Source organism: Somniosus microcephalus, chromosome 2 (genome assembly GCF_052327205.1).
Source record: "Somniosus microcephalus isolate GS21.2 chromosome 2, FLI_Smic_1.0, whole genome shotgun sequence".
Classification (NCBI taxonomy): domain Eukaryota; kingdom Metazoa; phylum Chordata; class Chondrichthyes; order Squaliformes; family Somniosidae; genus Somniosus; species Somniosus microcephalus.
The window spans coordinates 209,597,930-209,617,768 of NC_140988.1; the positions used below are offsets into that span (position 1 = coordinate 209,597,930).

Below are 19,839 nucleotides of genomic sequence, written 5' to 3' on the forward strand. Positions count from 1 at the left end.
CTCCAGAGAGTCCACCAATCTTACTTCAAAGTTATGGCAGGAGTTCGGGAGAACTCCAGCAGAAATTCTACCCCCTTGTACCTAGAAAAGAGTGTGTATGACAGTCTGTTAGTAGAGGTGGCCATGGGGCCAAGGAAAGTGGCAGAGAAGTTAAATTTGGGTGTCATCATCATATAAATGGAAGCTAACCCCATGCTTGCAGATGATATCACAGTGAGGGAGTTCTCCTGCCAACATTTGTTTCTCAACCAACACTGCCAAAATATATCAACAGTTGTTTGTGGGACCTTGCTGTGCACAAATTGGCTTCTGTGTTTGTCTACATAGCAACTGTGGCTACACTTTAAAACAAAAAGTAATTTATTGATTGAGAAATGCTTTTGAACATTATATTTAACCAGTATTTGTCCCTCAATCAACATAACAAAAAACGATTATCTGGTCATTATCACATTGCTGTTTGTGGGAGCTTGCTGTGCGCAAATTGGATGCTGCGTTTCCCACATTACAACAGTGACTACAGTCCAAAAGTACTTCATTGGCTGTAAAGCGCTTTGAGACATCCGATGGTCGTGAAAGGCGCTATATAAATGCAAGTCTTTCTTTCAAATTATTTTTTTACCGATCACAATGCAGTCCATGCAGCTCCAATATTGGATACAATACTGCAGTGGTTGTAGTACTGATTTGCAATCCAGAAGTTGAGTTTAAATCCCAGCATGGCAAGTTGTGAAATTTAATTCAACAAATCTTGTAATTTGTAGGCTGGCATCAGGAAAAAAATGACCACAATTGTCAGAAAAACACAATTGGTTCACAAATGTTCTTCAAGGAAGGAACCTCCTACTCTTGGCCATTCTGATCTACATGCGACTCTAGTGCACACTATGGTTGAGTCTCTAGCAATCACAAACAAGGATGAGCAAGAAACACAGTCTCATCAGTGTCACTCTTATCCTGTGAGCAACTAAAAATAAAGCAACGGATTCTATTTCTTCCCCTGCACTGCTATCTCTAGGGTTCTCCAGGAATCCATCCTTGAGTCCTTCCTCTTCCTTACCTACATGCTGCCACCTATTTGTAGCTGAAAATTATAATTGGGGTCCTACAGCTGGACTCGGATCCTGATTTCTGTATTTAAACAGCCTCATGCCAGTTTTGGGCACCCATTTACAGACCAGACTGAAAATTGCCTCTGGTAAGCTTAGTTTTCTCTACCCATTTTTCAGGCAAGAAACAGGCGAGCGGCGGTTGAAAATCGTCCCCTGCGTTTTTTGTCATAGTTACTTCATTTAATACAATGTGGAATTGATTGGTAAGGGCACATTTAGAATATATTGTGCAATTTTGGAACTGTACTTTAAAAAGGAAATGAATATGCTTGAAAGAGCTCAGCAAACCAACATAAATGATTCTGGGGCTTGTAAGTTTTTGACGGTGCAGGAGGCCATTCAAGTGGGGGAAGTGAAAGGCAATGTAGTTGTGGTAGGCGACAGCATAGTTGGGGATAGATACTGTTCTCTGCAGCCGCAACAGAGAGTTCCAAAGGTTGTGTTGCCTGCTGGGTGCCAGGGTTAAAGACATCTCCTTGCGGCTGGAGAAGAACTTGGAGAGGATCCAGTTGTCATGGTCCATGTAGGAACCAACGACATAGGTAGAACTAGGAATGAGATTCTGCTGAGGGAGTTTGAGGAGCTAGGATTCAAATTAAAAAGCAGAACCTCAAAGGTAATTGTTAGATCCGTGATTCTGAGAGTATGATGTTTTTCAATAACCACACGGATGCTGTAACTTAACAATCAACAGGTATTTACTGGAGTAGGGTAGTCTCAAGACTGGGGTACAGAGGCATGCTCAAGGCTTATATACAGGTGTGGTCACTGCCGGTACTACAGTATACAGGAACTGTAAAAGTAGTTCTCTCTTAAAGGTACATACACTACAGTAATAATCTCTGGATGGTTACCTGAGCCATGTGCAAATTGGCATAGGGACAAACAGATTAGAGGTGTAGGAGGAAGGGGTTTCAGTTCATGGGACACTGGCACCAGTACTGGGGAAAGAGGGATCTGTTACGCTGGGACAAGCTCCACTTAAACCGGGCTGGAACCAGTGTCCTGGCGAACCGAATAACTAGGGCAGTAGACAGGACTTTAAACTAATGAGGGGGGTGGGGGCTGGTGGGAGCATTCAGGAAAGAGTAAATTTAAAAGCAATGAGAAAAATGTCAAGGGTCTAGAGCAGAGTAGAGTTTTGGGTAAAAATAAACAGTGTGGGTCAGGAAGGGACAGAGAGAGTGACAAAGGTGATAAGGCATCAGTGACTAATGTGAAATCAGGAAAATATATAAATAAATCAAAGCTAAAGGCACTATATCTGAAAGCACGAAGCATTCGCAACAAAATAGATCAATTAATAGCGCAGATAGAAATGAACAGGTTTGACCTAATAGCCATAACGGAGACGTAGGAGGCGGGTTTCGGTTTGGGTGGGTTCGAAACCCACCTGCACTGATAGTTTTGAAAAAATTGTGATTTTCCCCTGATTGGCTATTTGATTTCAGAGGTGTGGGTTGCTCTTGGTCAATTAGTGTTTTGGGACTGCGTGATGCAACTGTGGGTGATGCCGCTGATATCTGCTGATGATCCCTGGAAGGAGCCTGAGGCAAAGAAGTTGAGTGCGGTGGTGACTTTGACAGCCACTAGTAAGGGGTATCCACCCGTTCCTCTGGGCACCAGGTCTTGCTGCAGCAGTCCACAGATCTCTCGGGCAACCTCTCGCGAAAGTCTCAGCCTCCTTTGGCACTGCTGCTCACTCATGTTGAGGTAGCACATCCTCTGTCTGTAAACCCTCTGTCGGGGGTATCTCCTGCGGCGAGGTGCCTTGATGCGCTGGCGCCTTCTGCCCTGTGCAGCATCAGGTGGCTGAGCAGGAGATTGGGGCTCCTGCTGCTGATCTGCCTGGTTCTGCTGATGCCGTGGATGCTCCTCATCCGAATCTGAGGTCCATGGTGAAAGGAAATGAATGGTTCCCATGCTGCTGGCAGATGCCTCCGTTGGGGAAGCGCTCATTGCAAGCGAGGAGAGGGTCTTCCAAGGAGATCCCACAGTTGATAGATTCAAGCTGCAGCATCTCCGACTTCAGAAGGCCTGCTAAAAGTGCTCAAAGGCCTTTTAAAGCAAAGTTCTGCCACCTGCAACTAATCCCTGATGAAATCTCTGATTTAATGTTGGACCTGCAGCTGTGATGAAACCACCCATTTGTCAACCCACTAGATTTAGCTGGCGTGGTTTAGGAGGGTCATGGAACACACTGGAATGGTCGAAATATAACGAGGGCTTCTCAAAATAAGCTTAGAGAGGCCCTTAGCGAGCATTTAAGCCTCTTAACAACCTCTCTGGCCAGCTGGAGGCAGGACCGTTTCCCGCCCTGCAAAACCGGCACTGGCAAAATCCCGTGGAGGCGGGTTCTGAACCCGCACTCATTTTTCTCACCTTTCCCACCTCCAAATCAGCCTCCTCAGGGCTCATAAAATCACCCCCGTGGTTGCAAAGTGGCCAAGGTTGGGAACTAAATATTCCAGGATACTTAACTATTAGAAGAGATAGGCAAAATGGAAAAGGAGGAGGGATAATAAAGGATGGGGTAAAGACAGTAGAGAGAAAGGATCTTGGCTCCAAAAATCAAGTAGAATCAGTTTGGGTGGAGCTAAGAAACAGCAAGGGGCAGAAAACATTGGTGGGAGTTGTTTATAGGCCCCCAAACAGTAGTTGTAATGTAGGGCGGAGTATAACTCAGGAAATTAGAGGCGCATGTAACAAGGGTAATACAGTGATCATGGGGGACTTTCTCTGGAGTTTAGAAGAATGAGAGGTGATCCCATTGAAACATACAAAATTCTTACAGGGCTTGACAGGGTAGATGCAGGGAGGATGTTTCCCCTGGCTGGGGAGTCTAGAACCAGGGCTCACAGTCTCAGAATAAGGGGTTGGCCATTTAGGACTGAGATGAGGAGAAATTTCTTCACACAGAGGGTGGTGAATCTTTGGAATTCTCTACCCCAGAGGGCTGTGGAGGCTCAGTCATTGGGTATATTCAAGACAGAGATCGATAGATTTTTGAATATTAAGGGAATCAAGGGATATGAGGATAGTGCAGGAAAGTGAAGTTGAGGTAGAAGATTAGCTATGATCTTATTAAATGGCGGAGCAGGCTCGAGGGGCCAAATGGCCTACTCCTGCTCCTATTTCTTATGTTCTTATTTGATGATTCTTCTAACATATCATCCCTCCTCACAGCTGTAATTGTTTCTTTAACCAAAATTGCGACCCTTTTTTTATCTCCCTCTATCTCATCTGAAAACCCTGTAACCAGGAATGTTGAGCTGCCATTCCTACCCTTTCAGCCATGTTTCAGTAATAGCTGTGATATCATACATGTGTATCTGTGCCCTATGCTCATCTGCCTATTTCTTATCTTCTTATGTTCTCTTGTGTCCTGCTCTGTGCTCTAACACTGTTTGTTATTATTTTGCCTCAGTTGGTTTTGTTGCTCACCTGGAAGTTCTGTGGAAGAATTTGGAAAGTTTGAGTGAAACATAAAATTGAAAAATTTTATAATTTGAGCATCTGAGTGAATGAAATAACAACAACAACCACAACTTGTATTTATATAGTGCCTTTAACATAGTAAAACGTCCCAAGGCGCTTCACAGGAATATTTTAAGACAAAAAATTTTACACCAATCCACATAAGGATAAGTTAGGGCAGGTGACCAAAAGCTTGGTCAAAGAGGTAGGTTTTAAGGAGCGTCTTAAAGGAGGAAAGAGAGGTAGCGAGGCGGACAGGTTTAGGCAGGGAATTCCAGAGCTTAGGGCCTGGACAACAGAAGTCACGACCACCAAAGGTTGAGCGATTATAATCAGAGATTCTCAAGAGGGAAGAATTAGAGGAGCGCAGATATCTCTGGGGGTTGTGGGGCTGAAGGAGATTACAGAGATAGGGAGGGACAAGGCCATGGAGGGATTTGAAAACAAGGATGAGAATTTTGAAATTGAGTTGCTGCTTAACCAGGAGCCAGTGTAGATGAGTGAGCACAGGTGTGATGGGCGAACGGGACTTGGTGCGAGTTAGGACACGGGCAGCCGAGTTTTGGATGACCTCAAGTTTACGTAGGGTGGAATGTGGGAGGCCAGCCAGGAGTGCGCTGGAATAGTCAAGTCTAGAGGTAACAAAGACATGGATGAGGGTTTCAGCAGTGGATGAGCTGAGGCAAGGGCGGAGATGGGCGATGTTACGGAGGTGGAAGTAGGCGGTCTTTGTTATGCTGCGGATATGTGGTCGAAAGCTCATTTCAGGGTCAAATATGACACCAAGGTTGCGAACAGTGTGGTTCAGCCTCAGACAGATGTTAGGGAGAGGGATGGAGTCAGTAGCTAGGGAACGGAGTTTGTGGCAGGGACCGAAAACAATGACTTCGGTTTTCCCAATATTTAATTGGAAAGAATTTTTGCTCATCCAGAACTGTATGTTGGACAAGCAGTCTGACAATTTAGACACTGTGGAGGGGTCAAGAGAAGAGGTAGTGAGGTAGAGCTGGGTGTAGTCAGCATACATGTGGAAACTGACACTGTGTTTTTGGATGATGTTCTCAAGGGGGAACATGTAGATGAGAAATAGGAGGGGGCCAAGGATAGATTCTTGGAGAACGCCAGAGGTAACGATGCAGGAGCGGGAAGAGAAGCCGTTGCAGGTGATTCACTGGTTACAATTAGATAGATAAGAACGGAACCAGGCGACTGCAGTCCCACCCAGCTGGACGACGGTGGCGAGGCATTGGAGAAGGATGGAGTGGTCAACCGTGTCAAAGGCTGCAGACAAGTTAAGAAGGATGAGGAGGGATAGTTCACCCTTGTCACAGTCACAAAGGATGTCATTTGTGACTTTGATGAGAGCATTTCAGTACTGTGGCAAGGGCAGAAACCTGATTGGAGGGATTCCAGCATGGAATTGCAGGAAATAGAAACCCTTTCATGGGAGCGTGTGACATCGAGTGTCTCTGTGAGGGAGTGTGGGCTTCAGAGTGTATTCTGAGGAGGAATGCATCTTACAGAAAAGTATTCTGCTAGATTTATTTTTGCTGAACGAACGACATGTTTTGAAAACTGGTATACAAATTATAGAAATATAGTGAAACAATGATAGGCTTCAATGAACTCTGCTGTGACGAAAATGGTTTTAAAGTGTGTGCGGGGAATCCAACAGTTAAAATGATTTATCATTTATAATTAATACTTGTTTCCAGTGAAAATCTGAGTGCTAACCACCCATTGTTTAGTCCATAAGCAACACTGTGATATTCCTCTATACCTGAGTGCTCAATCGCAGTGTTCTGACTTCATTTCTTAATTACACTTTTAAAAAGTGTCCATTCCAGTTCATTTTCAAGAAGCTGACAGCCTCTCATTTGCCATCTCTTGGACAAAGCAGTTTATCATTCATCTTACAACCTGATGCTCATAATGCAATATGCTCAGGTTCAACTGTAATATAGGAAGCATTATTCCAGGTTCCATGCTGAGCTTCTGACCCTTGTATCCTCTCCATCACAAAGACTGCCTACTTCCACCTCCATAACATCAGCTGCCTCTGCCCCTACCTCAGCTCATCTGCTGCTGTACTCTCAGCCATGTCTTTGCCACCTCCAGACTTAACTATTCAAGTGTGCTACTGACCAGCCTCCCACCCTCCACCCTTTGTAAACTTCAGCTCAAACAAAACCCTGCTGCTTGTATCCTATGCCTCACCGAGTCCCCCTTACCCATCACTCCTGTCCTTGCTGACCTGCATTGGCTGCTGGTACTCAAATGGCCTCACCCCTCCCTATCTCTTTGACCTCCCCAGGCCCTGCAGCCCACCCCTCCTCCACCCAAAATCTGTTCCTCAGATTCTGGCCTTGTGCATCCCCTCCATCGCTTCACCCCCCTTATTGATGGTTGGCCTTCAGCCATCTAGGTTCTGTGCTCTGGAATTCCCACACTAAACCCTTCTCACTCACCAACTTCCTCTTCTCTTTTAAGACACTCCTTCAACCCACCTTTTTGACCATGCTCCTGGTCGCCCCTCCTAACAGCTCCTCCTTTGGTACGGCATCCGTTTTTTCATTATACCTCTGTGAGGAGCTTTGGGATGTTTTTCTAAGTTAAAGGTGCAATATAAATGCAAATTGTTATTTTTCTAAATGTGGTTACTGCCTCACAGTCGGATTGTGACAGAATTGTTGCTTTATCGACTGCATCAAAATCAATTAAAGATGTTCAGTCATTTGGCTCTTGTTGCAGTCGAACTTGGAAATGTTGAACAAGGCTCCACAGTAATATGTTTCTGCCATGGTCTTACGGCAGTTATGTTTCAAAAGCTGAATGGTTTTTGGGCTGTTTCAAATTCCATCCATGTCTCTATATACCTTACTGCACAACACAAAACTTCCACTTCAGCATAACTGGAATTATAAGATGTAACTGGCGTACTCTCCTCTCTGAACTACATCAGAAGACTCCTGAATTCAATTCTATTGTCTGATCTTCAGATAGGATAAATGAATCCTGCCCGGGGAGAGGTTCATTTCAGCTGTAGCACAGTGTTTGCTGTATTTTTGGTTAATTTGTGTCTTATTATAACACAATTAAAATAGCAGACCTGAATTTAACAAACCTGCTAAAGCAGAGCACATTAGAGCAAAGGAGGTTGAGGGGTGATTTGATCGAGGTGTACAAGGTTATGACAGGTTTGAATATTTAAGGAAGGATATACTTGCATTGGAGGCAGGTCAGAGAAGGTTCATGAGGTTGATTCTTGAGATGAAGGGGTTGACTTATGAAGAAAGGTTGAGCAGATTGGGCCTATACTCATTGGAGTTTAGAAGAATGAGAGGGGATCTTATTGAAACATATAAGATACTGAGGGGGCTCGATAAGGTAGATGCAGAGAAGGTGTTTCCCCTCATGGGGGAATCTAGAATTAGGCGGCATAGTTTCAGAATAAGGGGTCGCCCATTTAAAACAGATGAGGGGGAATTTCTTCTCTGAGGGTCGTAAATCTGTGGAATTCTCTGCCCCAGAGAGCTGTGGAGGCTGGGTCATTGAATATATTTAAGGTGGAGATAGTCAGATTTTTGAACAATAAGGACGTGATGGGTTATGGCAGGGAAATGGAGCTGAGCCCAAGGTCAGATCAGCCATGATCCCATTAAGTGGCGGAGCAGGCTCGAGGGACCAAATGGCCTACTCCTGCTCCTATTTCTTATGTTCTCTTGATAGGCTAGATGCGGAAAGGCTGTTCCCACTAGTTGATGGCACAAGGACTAGGGGATACAGATTTAAGGTTTTGGGCAAGAGATACAGGGGGCATGTGAGGAAAAGCTTTTTTACACAGCGAGTGTTGAGGACCTGGAACTTGCTGTCGATGGAAGTGGTGGAAGCGGACACACTCGGTGTTTTCAAGGGGAGACTGAATAGGCACTTGAGGGAAATAAACTTGCAGGGCTATAGGGATAGAAAGGGGGAATGGGACTTACTCGATTGCTCTGCAGAGAGCCGGCACAGACTCGATGGGCTGATTGGCCTCCTTCTGTGCCGTTATGACTCTCTGCTTCTATGACTCTATGACAATGGAAATTGAACTGGAAAATATTCATCAATAGAATTTGTAACTTAGTGACGACAAAAAAGGACAAAATAATTGAGAAGCATGCCAATTAAGAATAAAAACACAACATTTTTATATGCATGTTTATTTTTCATATAAAATGTTTTTTTGTTCTCTACCCCACCCCACCCCACTGAAACCAAAAGGAAGTAGGACTGTACCCTCTTCATTCACCAAATTGGTTAAGTGGTGTAATCGTATAACAAATGAAATGGGATGCACTTAATTAAATTAAAATAAAATTATAGTTGATATTTTTTGTTGCACATGGTCTATTTTGGGAGCTGTTCAGTCTTTCCAGCCACATTGGCTCAACATTTCAGTACAAAGACAAATTGCTGTAATTACATTTGTATTTTTCTGATTGGTCTACAATTAATGCAATCCAAATATATACCTGGTCTGTTGCCATGTCTAAAAGGGTTCATCAAAATGGTCAATGTAAAGAAATACTGGGTATATCTAGTGGCTGGTAGTTTGTTTTACTAAAACTATTATGTGATATGGGCAAGTTCTGAAGTTGTCTCCATTTGGCATCTTTTTTAAATTGAAGTATTTCTTGTGAAGTATAAACCCAATGTCGTTCAAGGTTGTGGTTCAAGGGCGTGCATGGCAGCGAAGAGGGCTGTGTTTTCTGTGGTTGTTAACCCTTTCACCTGCCAGTTGCAATTCAGCAGAACCTCCCAATAAAGTGTGAAGTTCTTTTGTGTTTAACTGTTGATGGCTGAATTGCTTTTGAACATTGCTGAAGTTCCCATTTGCACAAATTGTTCTTATGCATTTCATTTAAACCATACTAAAGAGGTGTGAAACTTTACCAATCAAACCATGCTGTAAGTGGAAATATAGGTAGGCCTGCTATCTTGACCTAATCTTTAAAAACATTTTATAATGTAAAATAAATTTTGATGAATGTATTTTTTTGGTTAAATGAGGCAAATATTGCACTCCCATCAGTTTGTAGTTTTTACCAATATACACACACACGTCCTACATTGTGGCAGTTGCATAATTTGAATAATATAATTGTTAGTGTTCTTGGTGCCACTTTCTCAAATAAAAAAATAATGTAGGAGTACAGGGCCATTAATACTTACAGTTTTTAGGCAATTTTATTCAGCACATACAAAATATTTCTCTTTCCTTAAAATATAACGGTGTTATCTTTGCACTTCCTATTTCTAAATATGTGCTGGAGATCTTTAGCCCCATACACACTTGGGATTATCTTCAAGATATGGTTTTGGGATTGTTTCCAAATGGCTTTTAATTAATCTGTGTCTTTGTGAACATTGAGAACTATCTATTGTATTTTATTCCTAGATAGTAAACGGATGGCCGTATAAAAAGTCTGCTGAATTCTGAATTACATGGCATCTGCACAAGCCAGAGCGATAATGGTCCTTCCTTATTGATTGTGGTTTCACCCCCCGCACCTCACCATTTCAATTTAATAAATATTATCAAAGGTTACATTCTACATTTGTTTTGGCTCTGTAGCTCTTTTGCATTCTATCCACCATGAAAGTTTAGTAGAAAGTTAGCGCTAGAGGCAGTGTCCAAATGTGCTGACAATATGAAAATAGGAGGAACAATAAATAATTCTGACGACTAAAGGAAGCTGCAATGCGATAGTGAATGGGCAAAAACGAAAGGCAGATGGAATTTAATGTCAGTAAATGTGAGGTATTCCATTTTGTTTTTTTTAAATAATATCTATATTTGAGGAAAAGCTAGGTGATATGGAAGAGCTGAGGGATTTGGAGATTCAGGTTCCTAAAAACACCACCTCAAGTGGACAAAGCCATTTAAAATAAAAGCTAACTGGGTTTTATGGCAAGAGGTATAGAATATAAAGATCAAGATGGCAAATCTATATAAAACGTTAGTAGTACTGCAGTTGGAGTATTGTGTGAAGTTCTGGGCTCTATACTGTAGGAAAAATGTTGAGGCAATACAGAGTGTACAGCTCAGATGTTGCCTGGTCAGAGGAAATATAAAGTGTGGTGCCCATAATTCAACACAATACTCCAGCTGAGACCAACCAGTGTTTTATAAAGCTTTAACACAACTTCCTTGCTTTTGTACTCTGTTCCTCAATTAATAAAGCCAAGGATCCCAAATGCTTTTTTAACAGCCTTCTCAACTTGTCCCTCCACCTTCAAAGATTTGTGTACATACACCCCCCCGGGTCTCTCTGTTCCTGCACTCCCTTTAAAATTGAATAATTTAGTTTATATTGCTTCTCCTCATTCTTCCTACCAAAATGTATGGCTTCACACTTTTCTGCATTAAATTTCATCTGCCATGTGTCTGCTCATTTCACCAGTTTCACTATGTCCTCCTGAAGTCTGTTACTATCCTCTTTATTGTTTACTACATTTCCAAGTTTCGTGTCATCTACAAACTTTGAAATTATGCCCTGTATAGCCAAGTCCATGTCATTAATATATATCAGAAAGAGCAGTGGTCTTAATACTGACCCCTGGGGAGCACCACTGTATACTTCCCTCCAATCTGGAAAAACAACTGTTCACCATTACTCTCGGCTTTCTGTCCCTTAGCTAATTTTATATCCATGCTGTCACTGTCCCTTTAATCCCATGGGCTTCAATTTTGCTAACAAATCTATTATGTGGTACTTTGCCAAATGCCTTTTGAAAGTCCATATACACAACATCAACCGCACTACCCTCATCAACCCTCTCCATTAGTTCATCAAATTAACGGGGAAAACTGGGAATATTTTAAGTATTGTAGCGAATTGATCCAAAACAAGCCTTAATCGAAACTGGATTTAATGCTAGTTCTTCATTCTGTTTCAACCTGAATACAAATAATCAAGTAAAGGAGATAATCATATACTTTAATGTAGCAACTGGAGTGATCCTACTTGGGATGCTTGTTATGATTTGAACAACTAAGAAGCAATGTGTAGTTACACTTAATGCCAAAAAACTCTTCGTGAGAGCTTTTGTAATAATTTAACATCAGCATTAAAGTTCTAAAAGAAAGAAAGATTTGCATTTATATAGCACCTTTCACGACCACTGGACATCTCAAAGTGCTTTACAGCCAATGAAGTATTTTTGAAGTGGAGTCACTGTTGTAATGTGGGAAACTCGGCACCCAATTTGCACACAGCAAGGTCCCACAAACAGCAATGTGATAATGACCAGATAATCTGTTTTTGTTATGTTGGTTGAGGGATAAATATTGGCCAGGATATCAGTGATAACTCCCCTGCTCTTCTTCGAAATAGTGCCATGGGATCTTTTACATCCACCTGAGAGAGCAGACAGGGCCTCAGTTTAATGTCTCAGCCAAAAGACAGCACCTCTGATAGTGCAGCACTCCCTCAGTACTGACTGGAGTGTCAACCTAGCTTTTTTATGTGCTCATGTCCCTGGAGTGGGATTTGAACCCACAACTTTATGATTCAGAGGCGAGTGTGCTACCAACTGAGTCACAGCTGACACTCTACCATAGTCTAGTTTACATGACACCCATAGCCACCAATATATTTGATATACTGACTTATGTATCTATTAGCCAAACATTTCTCAGTATTACTGATTTTGTGAGAATTCTGAGGCACTTGGTAAGTAATGCACAAATTAGAAATAAAGTTACCAACATAGGGCCTGAATTTGCGGTCGGAGGCTTCCCACGGGCAGATGCCTCCGACCAGCAAAAAATCTACAAACTTACCTTCTGCCTTGGAATCCACGGAGACTCGCGCTCCTGGGCCTCTATACGTAGATATACGCAGAGGCCCACGTATTCCAGGGGCGCAGGCGGTTCGCGAGCACCTCGGGATCGCGCGGGCTGGCCCAATGAATGACAGAAGCGAATCCCCATTCATGCTTATGGAGGTTCTTGGGAATACCCCCAAAAAACCTCTACACTTCAAATAAATGAAAAAAAATCTCACATTTTAAAGTTAATTAAAATGGCATTTAATTAAATATTTAAAACAAAAATTTTATTTTTTGAAAAATAAATTTACATGTTTTAAAGGGGCTAAAAATAAACTTCCCTTATTTCACAGGTTGTTAAATGTATAAATTGAAAAAAATATTTTTCTGTTTTTCAAAACTCTTACGCTGGTAAAAGTAGGCCTTACGCCTGCTTCCAGGCGTAAGAATTTCACGGGCATTCGCTGGGTAGATGTTGGGCAAACGCGGATGCCCTTTTCCCGGGGGTGCAGAGGATCTGTCAAGAAAATTCTTGACCGATCGCAAGATCCGGGATTTAGCGCATGCGCAGCGCATGCTTAAACCCGGAACTTGCGAGGCCCCTACGGGCGCGTGCACATTTAGTACGCACCCGTAGGGGCCGCAAATTATGGCCCATTATGAAATGTTGGTGGGTTTGGATTATGCCTGATGCCATCTGCTACTGGTGGCACTGTTGTCAGCTTTGTAGAAACCAAGCCCAGAATTCTATAAGCTTCAGTGATTCTTTCAGGGTTGCTAATATACTAATCTGTGTGTTTGACTATAGTGTTAATGTCCAATGTTGAATTAGCAAAAATGATTGAATAGCCATCTTGACCCTGTGAATAATGAGGTTGTGTAACTGGTCTATGGTTTCAATACCATAGTCAGTAGATCAAAATATTCTGACTGGATAATGTTACAGGATAACTACTCAGAGAGGAAAGACTGTTCTGCAGAAAGACAATTGTATTTTAATTTGCTTGTTTTAAATTCAACTTCCAACTTTCACTTGTTTGTAGCTTTGCACTGGATTTTATGCATCGTTTTATCATCTCTGCTCTGATGAATCAGTACAGCTGGCTATTCCTGTGTGGGAGTGACTTGGTTAATTGTGGGCAACTTCTGCCAGTTTCACTCGGCACCAGTTTACATGGGAAGCAGTGATTTACATATTCATTTTTAGGTAAAGAATTATTCTTTCAGGAACAATTTAAATTGGGTTGAGAAGGGGTAGATTGCATGCTATCTGTAATACCAAACTGGGTATACCCATTTAAAATCAAAAGTGCAATCTTTTGATTCCTTTTTAACAGTTGTAATAGTCCAACCCTTCACATACAAGCTGTAACATGAAAAATATTTATTTAAAATAATGTAATTAACTTCAGTTTTCTGCTAAGGAGCAAGCATTGTGATGAGCGTATGTGTCACAGCAACTAAAACTGTGTGGTGTATGACTTGGAAGCTGAGAGCTCTCAGTAATAAAGTCGCTGTAATGTGGGTTGTTTGGTTTTTATTTGACGATTATAGCGATGATTCTCAAATGCAAGAACCTTAAAAAAAAGAACAACTAAGCAAGTTAGGCTGTGTATTCCTGGATTTCCAGTTTTATTTGGACTTGAGATTTAAAACTTTTCTCTGGACTCTGCATTTAATATCCATTCTACAACCACAGTAGAATCCATTTATAAGACTGATAGAACATCCATTGTTTATATCCCTCAGTAATAGAGGCCTGACATAAGGCATCCACCCCTTGTACAAACTCCCACAAATGATATAGTTTGATACTCATTTGGCTTCATCTTGACAGCTCACTTTAAAATTAGAATTAACTCTAAAGTTCAGTATAATATCACTGTTATCTTTGGAATGCGTCTGTGCCAGTCCTTTAGAGGACTTTAATTGTATTTCTTCTCAAATGAAATGTTGACCTACATTGACTCCCGGTCCCCGAAAGTCACCATTTTAAAATTCTTATCCTCATGTTCAGTTCCCTCCATGGCCTCAGCCATCCCTATCTCTATAAGCTTCTCCAAACCTACAACCCTTCAAGAACTCTACATTCCTCCAACTCTGGCCTCTTGTCCATCTCCCCCTTCATTCGCCCCACCATTCATAGGCAGTGCCTTCAGCCGTCCAGACCCTAAATTCTGGAATTCATTCCCTAAACCTCTCCATCTCTCTCTCCTTTAAGACCCTCCTTAAAACCCACCTCTTTGACTAAGCTTTTGGTCATCTGTCCTAATGTCTTTTTTGGTTCTGTCAATTTTGTCTCCTGTGAAGTGCCTTGGGATGCTTTATTATGTTAAAGATGCTACATTTTGCAAGTTGTCATCGTTGCTGGTTTAGCTAATTTTTGCGACATATAAAAATGATTTGTGATTTGACTTCTATGTAGAGCAATTGAAACTATGCTTTAGAGTATCTCCACACTGGCAACACATGGGTTACCTGTTAATAATCTTTGAAGATGACGGGACAAGTTGATGCTGTTAAAAAGCATACGGGACCCTTGGCTTTATAAATAGAGGCATACAGAAGTAAGGAAGTTATGACAAACCTTTATAAATCACTGTCAAGGCCTCAGCTGGAGTATTGTCTAATTCTGGGCACCACACTTTAGGAAGGATGTCAAGGCCTTGGAGAGGGTGCAGTGGGGATTTACTAGAATGATAAGAAACTTCAATTATGTGGAGAGACTAGAGAAGCTGGGATTGTTCTCCTTAGAACAGAGAAGGTTAAATGGACATTTAATAGAGGTGTTCAAAATTATGAAGGGTTTTGATAGAATAAATGAGAAACTGTTTTCACTGGTAACCAGAGGATACAGATTTAAGCTAGTTGGATAAAGAACCAGAGGGGAGATGAGGAGAATTTTTTTTGCGCAGCGAGTATTCATGATCTGAATACACTGCCTGAAAGGGTGATGGAAGCAGATTCAATAGTAACATTCAAAAGGGAATTGGATATATACTTGAAAAGGAAACATTTGCAGGGCTCTGGGGAAAGAGCAGAGGAGTGGAACTAATTGGATAGCTCTTTCAAAGAGCCGGCACATGCACGGTGGGTTGAATGGCCTCCTTCTGTCCTGTATGACTCTGATCCTAATCATAATGTGTAGATTTTTTTTACATGTGTTGTCCCTCCCAGCTTTTTCCACTTCCTCTGAAGTTGCAGAATCTTGCTAGGGTTTGGGTCCACGGTGTTGGCAGCCCTCTGCACCTCACCCAAGTGGCCATTCTTCAACATGCGATCCTAGATGTTGAAGGTCAGCAGCTATTGAAGCTAAAGGTTTTGTCACAGCTGAGCTCACCTCTCCCGACATTCATATGCACATAGTTCGAGCAGGGGTCACTTGACAGCAATTAGGAGCAGCAGACAATGGCTATTCCTCCAGGGATGTTGAGGCCAATTGTAGTGACCCAACTACTGTCCTGGCTGACATCTGACAATTAGGACAGACTGGGAATTAAATCTGGGAACTTCTAGTCTGTAGGCATGTTGGTGCTTTCATCCAATAGGGCATCTCTGCATCTGTACTTTTTTTGAGACGATTATGTACTTGTTATGCTAGCCTTTCATTGCATGTCCCTCCTTTACCTTTGAAACTTGGATATAAAAAAAAGCCAAGAGCTGGTTGCTTAGTAGTTGAGACGGTTACCTAATGCCCTAGAAATGGGTGCAAGTCTCAGGACTACCCAATAGTTCAGTCCATGAGATGCGCTCAAGTTACCAATTTTTAACTGGATTTCAAAAAAGTTATTTTTTGTTTCAGGAAGTGCGTTTTTTTTACTCGTTCCAATTTTCCACCTGCCTCAAAAGTGTTCATTCATGATATGGTATGGTTCTATCAGAGTTCTGATGAAGGGTCCTTGACCTGAAACGTTAACTCTGTTTCACTCTCCACAGATGCTGCCTGACCTGCTGAGTGTTTCCAGCATTTTCTGTTTTTATTTCAGATTTCCAGCATCTGCAGTATTTTTGCTTTTGTGTCAATAGATACCGGTTGGAATTAGGACGCTGAACATTTTCCACTCAAGCCTAAGGGTCCTATGGCAAATTGTTGCACCCTGATTAAGATCAGCTAACTCGGGACGAACTGGGGTTCACACCTGAAACCTTCATGGTCTAAGATAACTCAGTTCACATTTAACTAGTTGAGCCATTGGGAAGTTATGCTAAATTTTCATAGCTGTATATGTTTATATAAGGATGTCGGAAGAAGATAACATTGTTTTAACTACTGTCTTCACAGACCATTCCAATGCAGGAGAGGTTACCTCCAGGACATCTTTGGCAGCAACATGTAATGACAGTTACCTGGGGGCAGTTGCAGAGGAAAGGAAGCGCACATCAGCGGAGCTCCGAGATTTATGGAGGAAGGCTATTCTTCAGCAGATACTGCTCCTGAGAATGGAAAAGGAAAACCAGAAACTACAAGGTTAGCGAAGCTTTGATTGTTACTCTTCCTGATGTCTCAGAACCATTGCAATGCACCACTTCTGTATGTGAAACCAGGAAGGTTCGTAGTCGAGGCTTAAGTTGAAGTGCTAAGGTGTAGGATATTTCTTGGTGGGGGGGGGGTCCACTCATTTAACTGTTAGATTGCAGCCTTCTTTTGGTAAAATGGCTCGCTAATCTAGAAATGTGGAGAAACTCATGCTTCATGCATGGTGAACTGTTATGATGGAATAGAGAGTACAGAATCAATAATCACTCCAGCAAGGAGAGCCTCTTCCAGCAGATTTGCAACTCCTTTAAGCTTATATCTGACCTCTATTCCAGAAGACTAATGGCTAAGAGCATTGAGATTTCAGTTTTGGCTCTGGCCGTGAGCACCAGACTAATGTCTGGATGACTGAATAATGCCATAGTGAGATGTGATTAGGGAAATGAGCTGCATTCCTTTGTATCATTTGATGGAACTGAAAATATTTTTTATTATTTAAATAAAGACTTGAAATAAGATCTTCCATATCAAGTTTGGATTATACTAGTCAAGGTTATCAGTAACTTAAATTTGCAGATAGTTCATATTATTGTCCCTTTCTATGTGTTGTGCCAACTCCTTTAAGCAATGATGCCCATCATCTGTATTACCCAGAAACAGCTGAATTCTGCCTCATCCGACAAATACAGCCTCTATAATCTGATTAATTTCCAATTTTTAAAATTAATACACAGGATGTGGACGTCGCCAGCAAGGCCAGCATTTGTTGCCCGTCCCTAATTGCCCTCGAGAAGGTGATGGTGAACCGCCTTCTTAAATACAACTGAGTGGTTTGTTAGGCCATCTCAGAGTGCAGTTAAGAGTCAACCACATTGCTGGCGGGTCTGGAGTCACGCATAGGCCAGACTTTGTTCGCTAAAGGACATTAGTGAACCAGATGGGTTTTTATGACAATCTGGTAGTTTCTTGCTCATTATTACTGATACAGTACCAGCTTTTTATTCCAGGTTTATTTAATTGAATTTAAATTCCCCAGCTGCCGTGGTGGGATTTGAACTCGTGTCTCCGGATTATTACTCCATGCCTCTAGATTACTAGTCCAGTAGTATAACCACTATACTACCGTACCCTGTTAGGAAAGCATCTGACCTGCTTTCTCTGACTGTAGTCTCAGTTTGTGGGCTATTAAGGAAAGTTAGTGTCCATTATACCTATTAGTTTTTACAAAAACACACTAAGTCAGAAGGGGAAAAAACTATATACAGTAATAGAGAAACTTTATGGTATAAAGCAGGTAGACCCTTGCGTCAGTCACACTTTTACAAACTGTTCCAGTAACCAGCATCACAAAGAGGTAAACCTGGCTGGTGTGGGAAGGAGAAGATTTCCCCTTGGTGCAGTAAGGGATACTTTTTTGAGTTTGATTTAAGGTATGTTACTGGGGATGAATTTAGTAAGTTTTAGTGGGGAGCAGAAAATTCCTAGTTGAGCACAAAAATTCATGCAAAACTTTAAATGTAAATAAATGAAGGATATGGCTTCATGGCACCTCTCGCACGGTGAGTTATTCATCTCAATTGTGTCTGTGAAGACATGTTGAGGGAAGGCCAAGCGCATCCTCGTTCTTTTAGCACACTTCTAGTAGCTGGTACATAGAAACATAGAAGATAGGAGCAGGAGTAGGCCATTCGGCCCCTCAAGCCTGCTCCGCCATTCAATGCGATCATGGCTGATCATCCAATTTCAGTACCCGGTCCTTGCTTTCTCCCCATACCCCTTGATCCCTTTAGCCTTTATAAATATATCCAACTCCTTCTTGAATATATTTAATGAATTGGCCTCTACTGCCTTCTGTGCTGGAGAATTCCACAGGTTCACCACTCTCTGGGTGAAGAAATTCCTCCTCATTTCTGTCCTAAATGGCCTACCCCTTATCCTTAGACTGTGACCCCTGGTTCTGGACTCCCCGAACATCCTTCCTGCATCTAGTCTGTCCAGTCCTTTCAGAATTTTATAAGTTTCAATGAGATCCCCTCTCATTCATCTAAACTCCAGCGAGTACAAGCCCAATCATCCCAATCTCTCCTCATACGTCATTCCTGCCATCCCAGGTATCAGCCTGGTGAATCTTCGCTGAACTCCTTCCATGGCAAGAACATCCTTCCTCAGATAAGGCGACCAAAACTGCACACAATAGTCAAGATGTGGTCTCACCAAGACCCTGTACAACTGCAGCAAGACATCCTTGTTCCTGTACTCAAACCCTCTCGCTACGAAGGCCAACATACCATTTGCCTTCTTAACCGCCTGCTGCACCTCCATGCTTACCTTCAGCGGCTGGTGCACAAGGACACCCAGGTCTCGTTGCACTTCCCCTTCTCCCAATCTATTGCCATTCAGATAATAATCTGCCTTCCTGTTTTTGCCACCAAAGTGGATAACCTCACATTTATCCACATTATATTGCATCTGCCATGCTTTTGCCCAATCATCCAACCTGTCCAAATCATACTGGAGTTTCTCGGCATCCTCCTCACAGCACACACGCCCACCCAGCTTTCTGTCGTCTGCAAATTTGGAGATATTACATCTAGTTCCCTTGTCTAGATCATTAATCTATATTGTGAATAGCTGGGGTACAAGGACCGATCCCTGCGGTACCCCACTAGTCACTGCCTGCCACTCGGAAAAAGACCCGTTTATTCCAACTCTTTGCTTCCTGTCTGCCAACCAGTTCTCTATCCAAGTCAATACCTTGCCCCCAATACCATGTGCCTTAACTTTACACGCTAATCTCTTATGCGGGACCTTATCGAAAGCCTTCTGAAAGTCCAAATACACCACATCCACTGGTTCTCCCTTATCTATTTTACCAGTTACATCCTCAAAAAATTCCAGTAGATTAGTCAAGCATGATTTACCTTTTGTAAATCCATGTTGACTTTGTTCGATCCTGTC

At 42.2% G+C, this 19,839-nt stretch overlaps 1 protein-coding gene across 9 annotated transcripts in view; it reads left to right on the plus strand.

Annotated features, from left to right (window-relative positions):
- tbc1d1 (TBC1 (tre-2/USP6, BUB2, cdc16) domain family, member 1) overlaps window positions 1–19,839 on the plus strand; it is a 492,368-nt gene that overhangs the window by 302,162 nt on the left and 170,367 nt on the right. For all 9 annotated transcript variants that reach the window (XM_085968553.1, XM_085968539.1, XM_085968523.1 and 6 more), the window contains one exon: window positions 16,687–16,872. In XM_085968553.1, coding sequence (XP_085824679.1) covers window positions 16,687–16,872 — 186 coding nt within the window. The remainder of the gene's footprint in view (window positions 1–16,686; window positions 16,873–19,839) is intronic.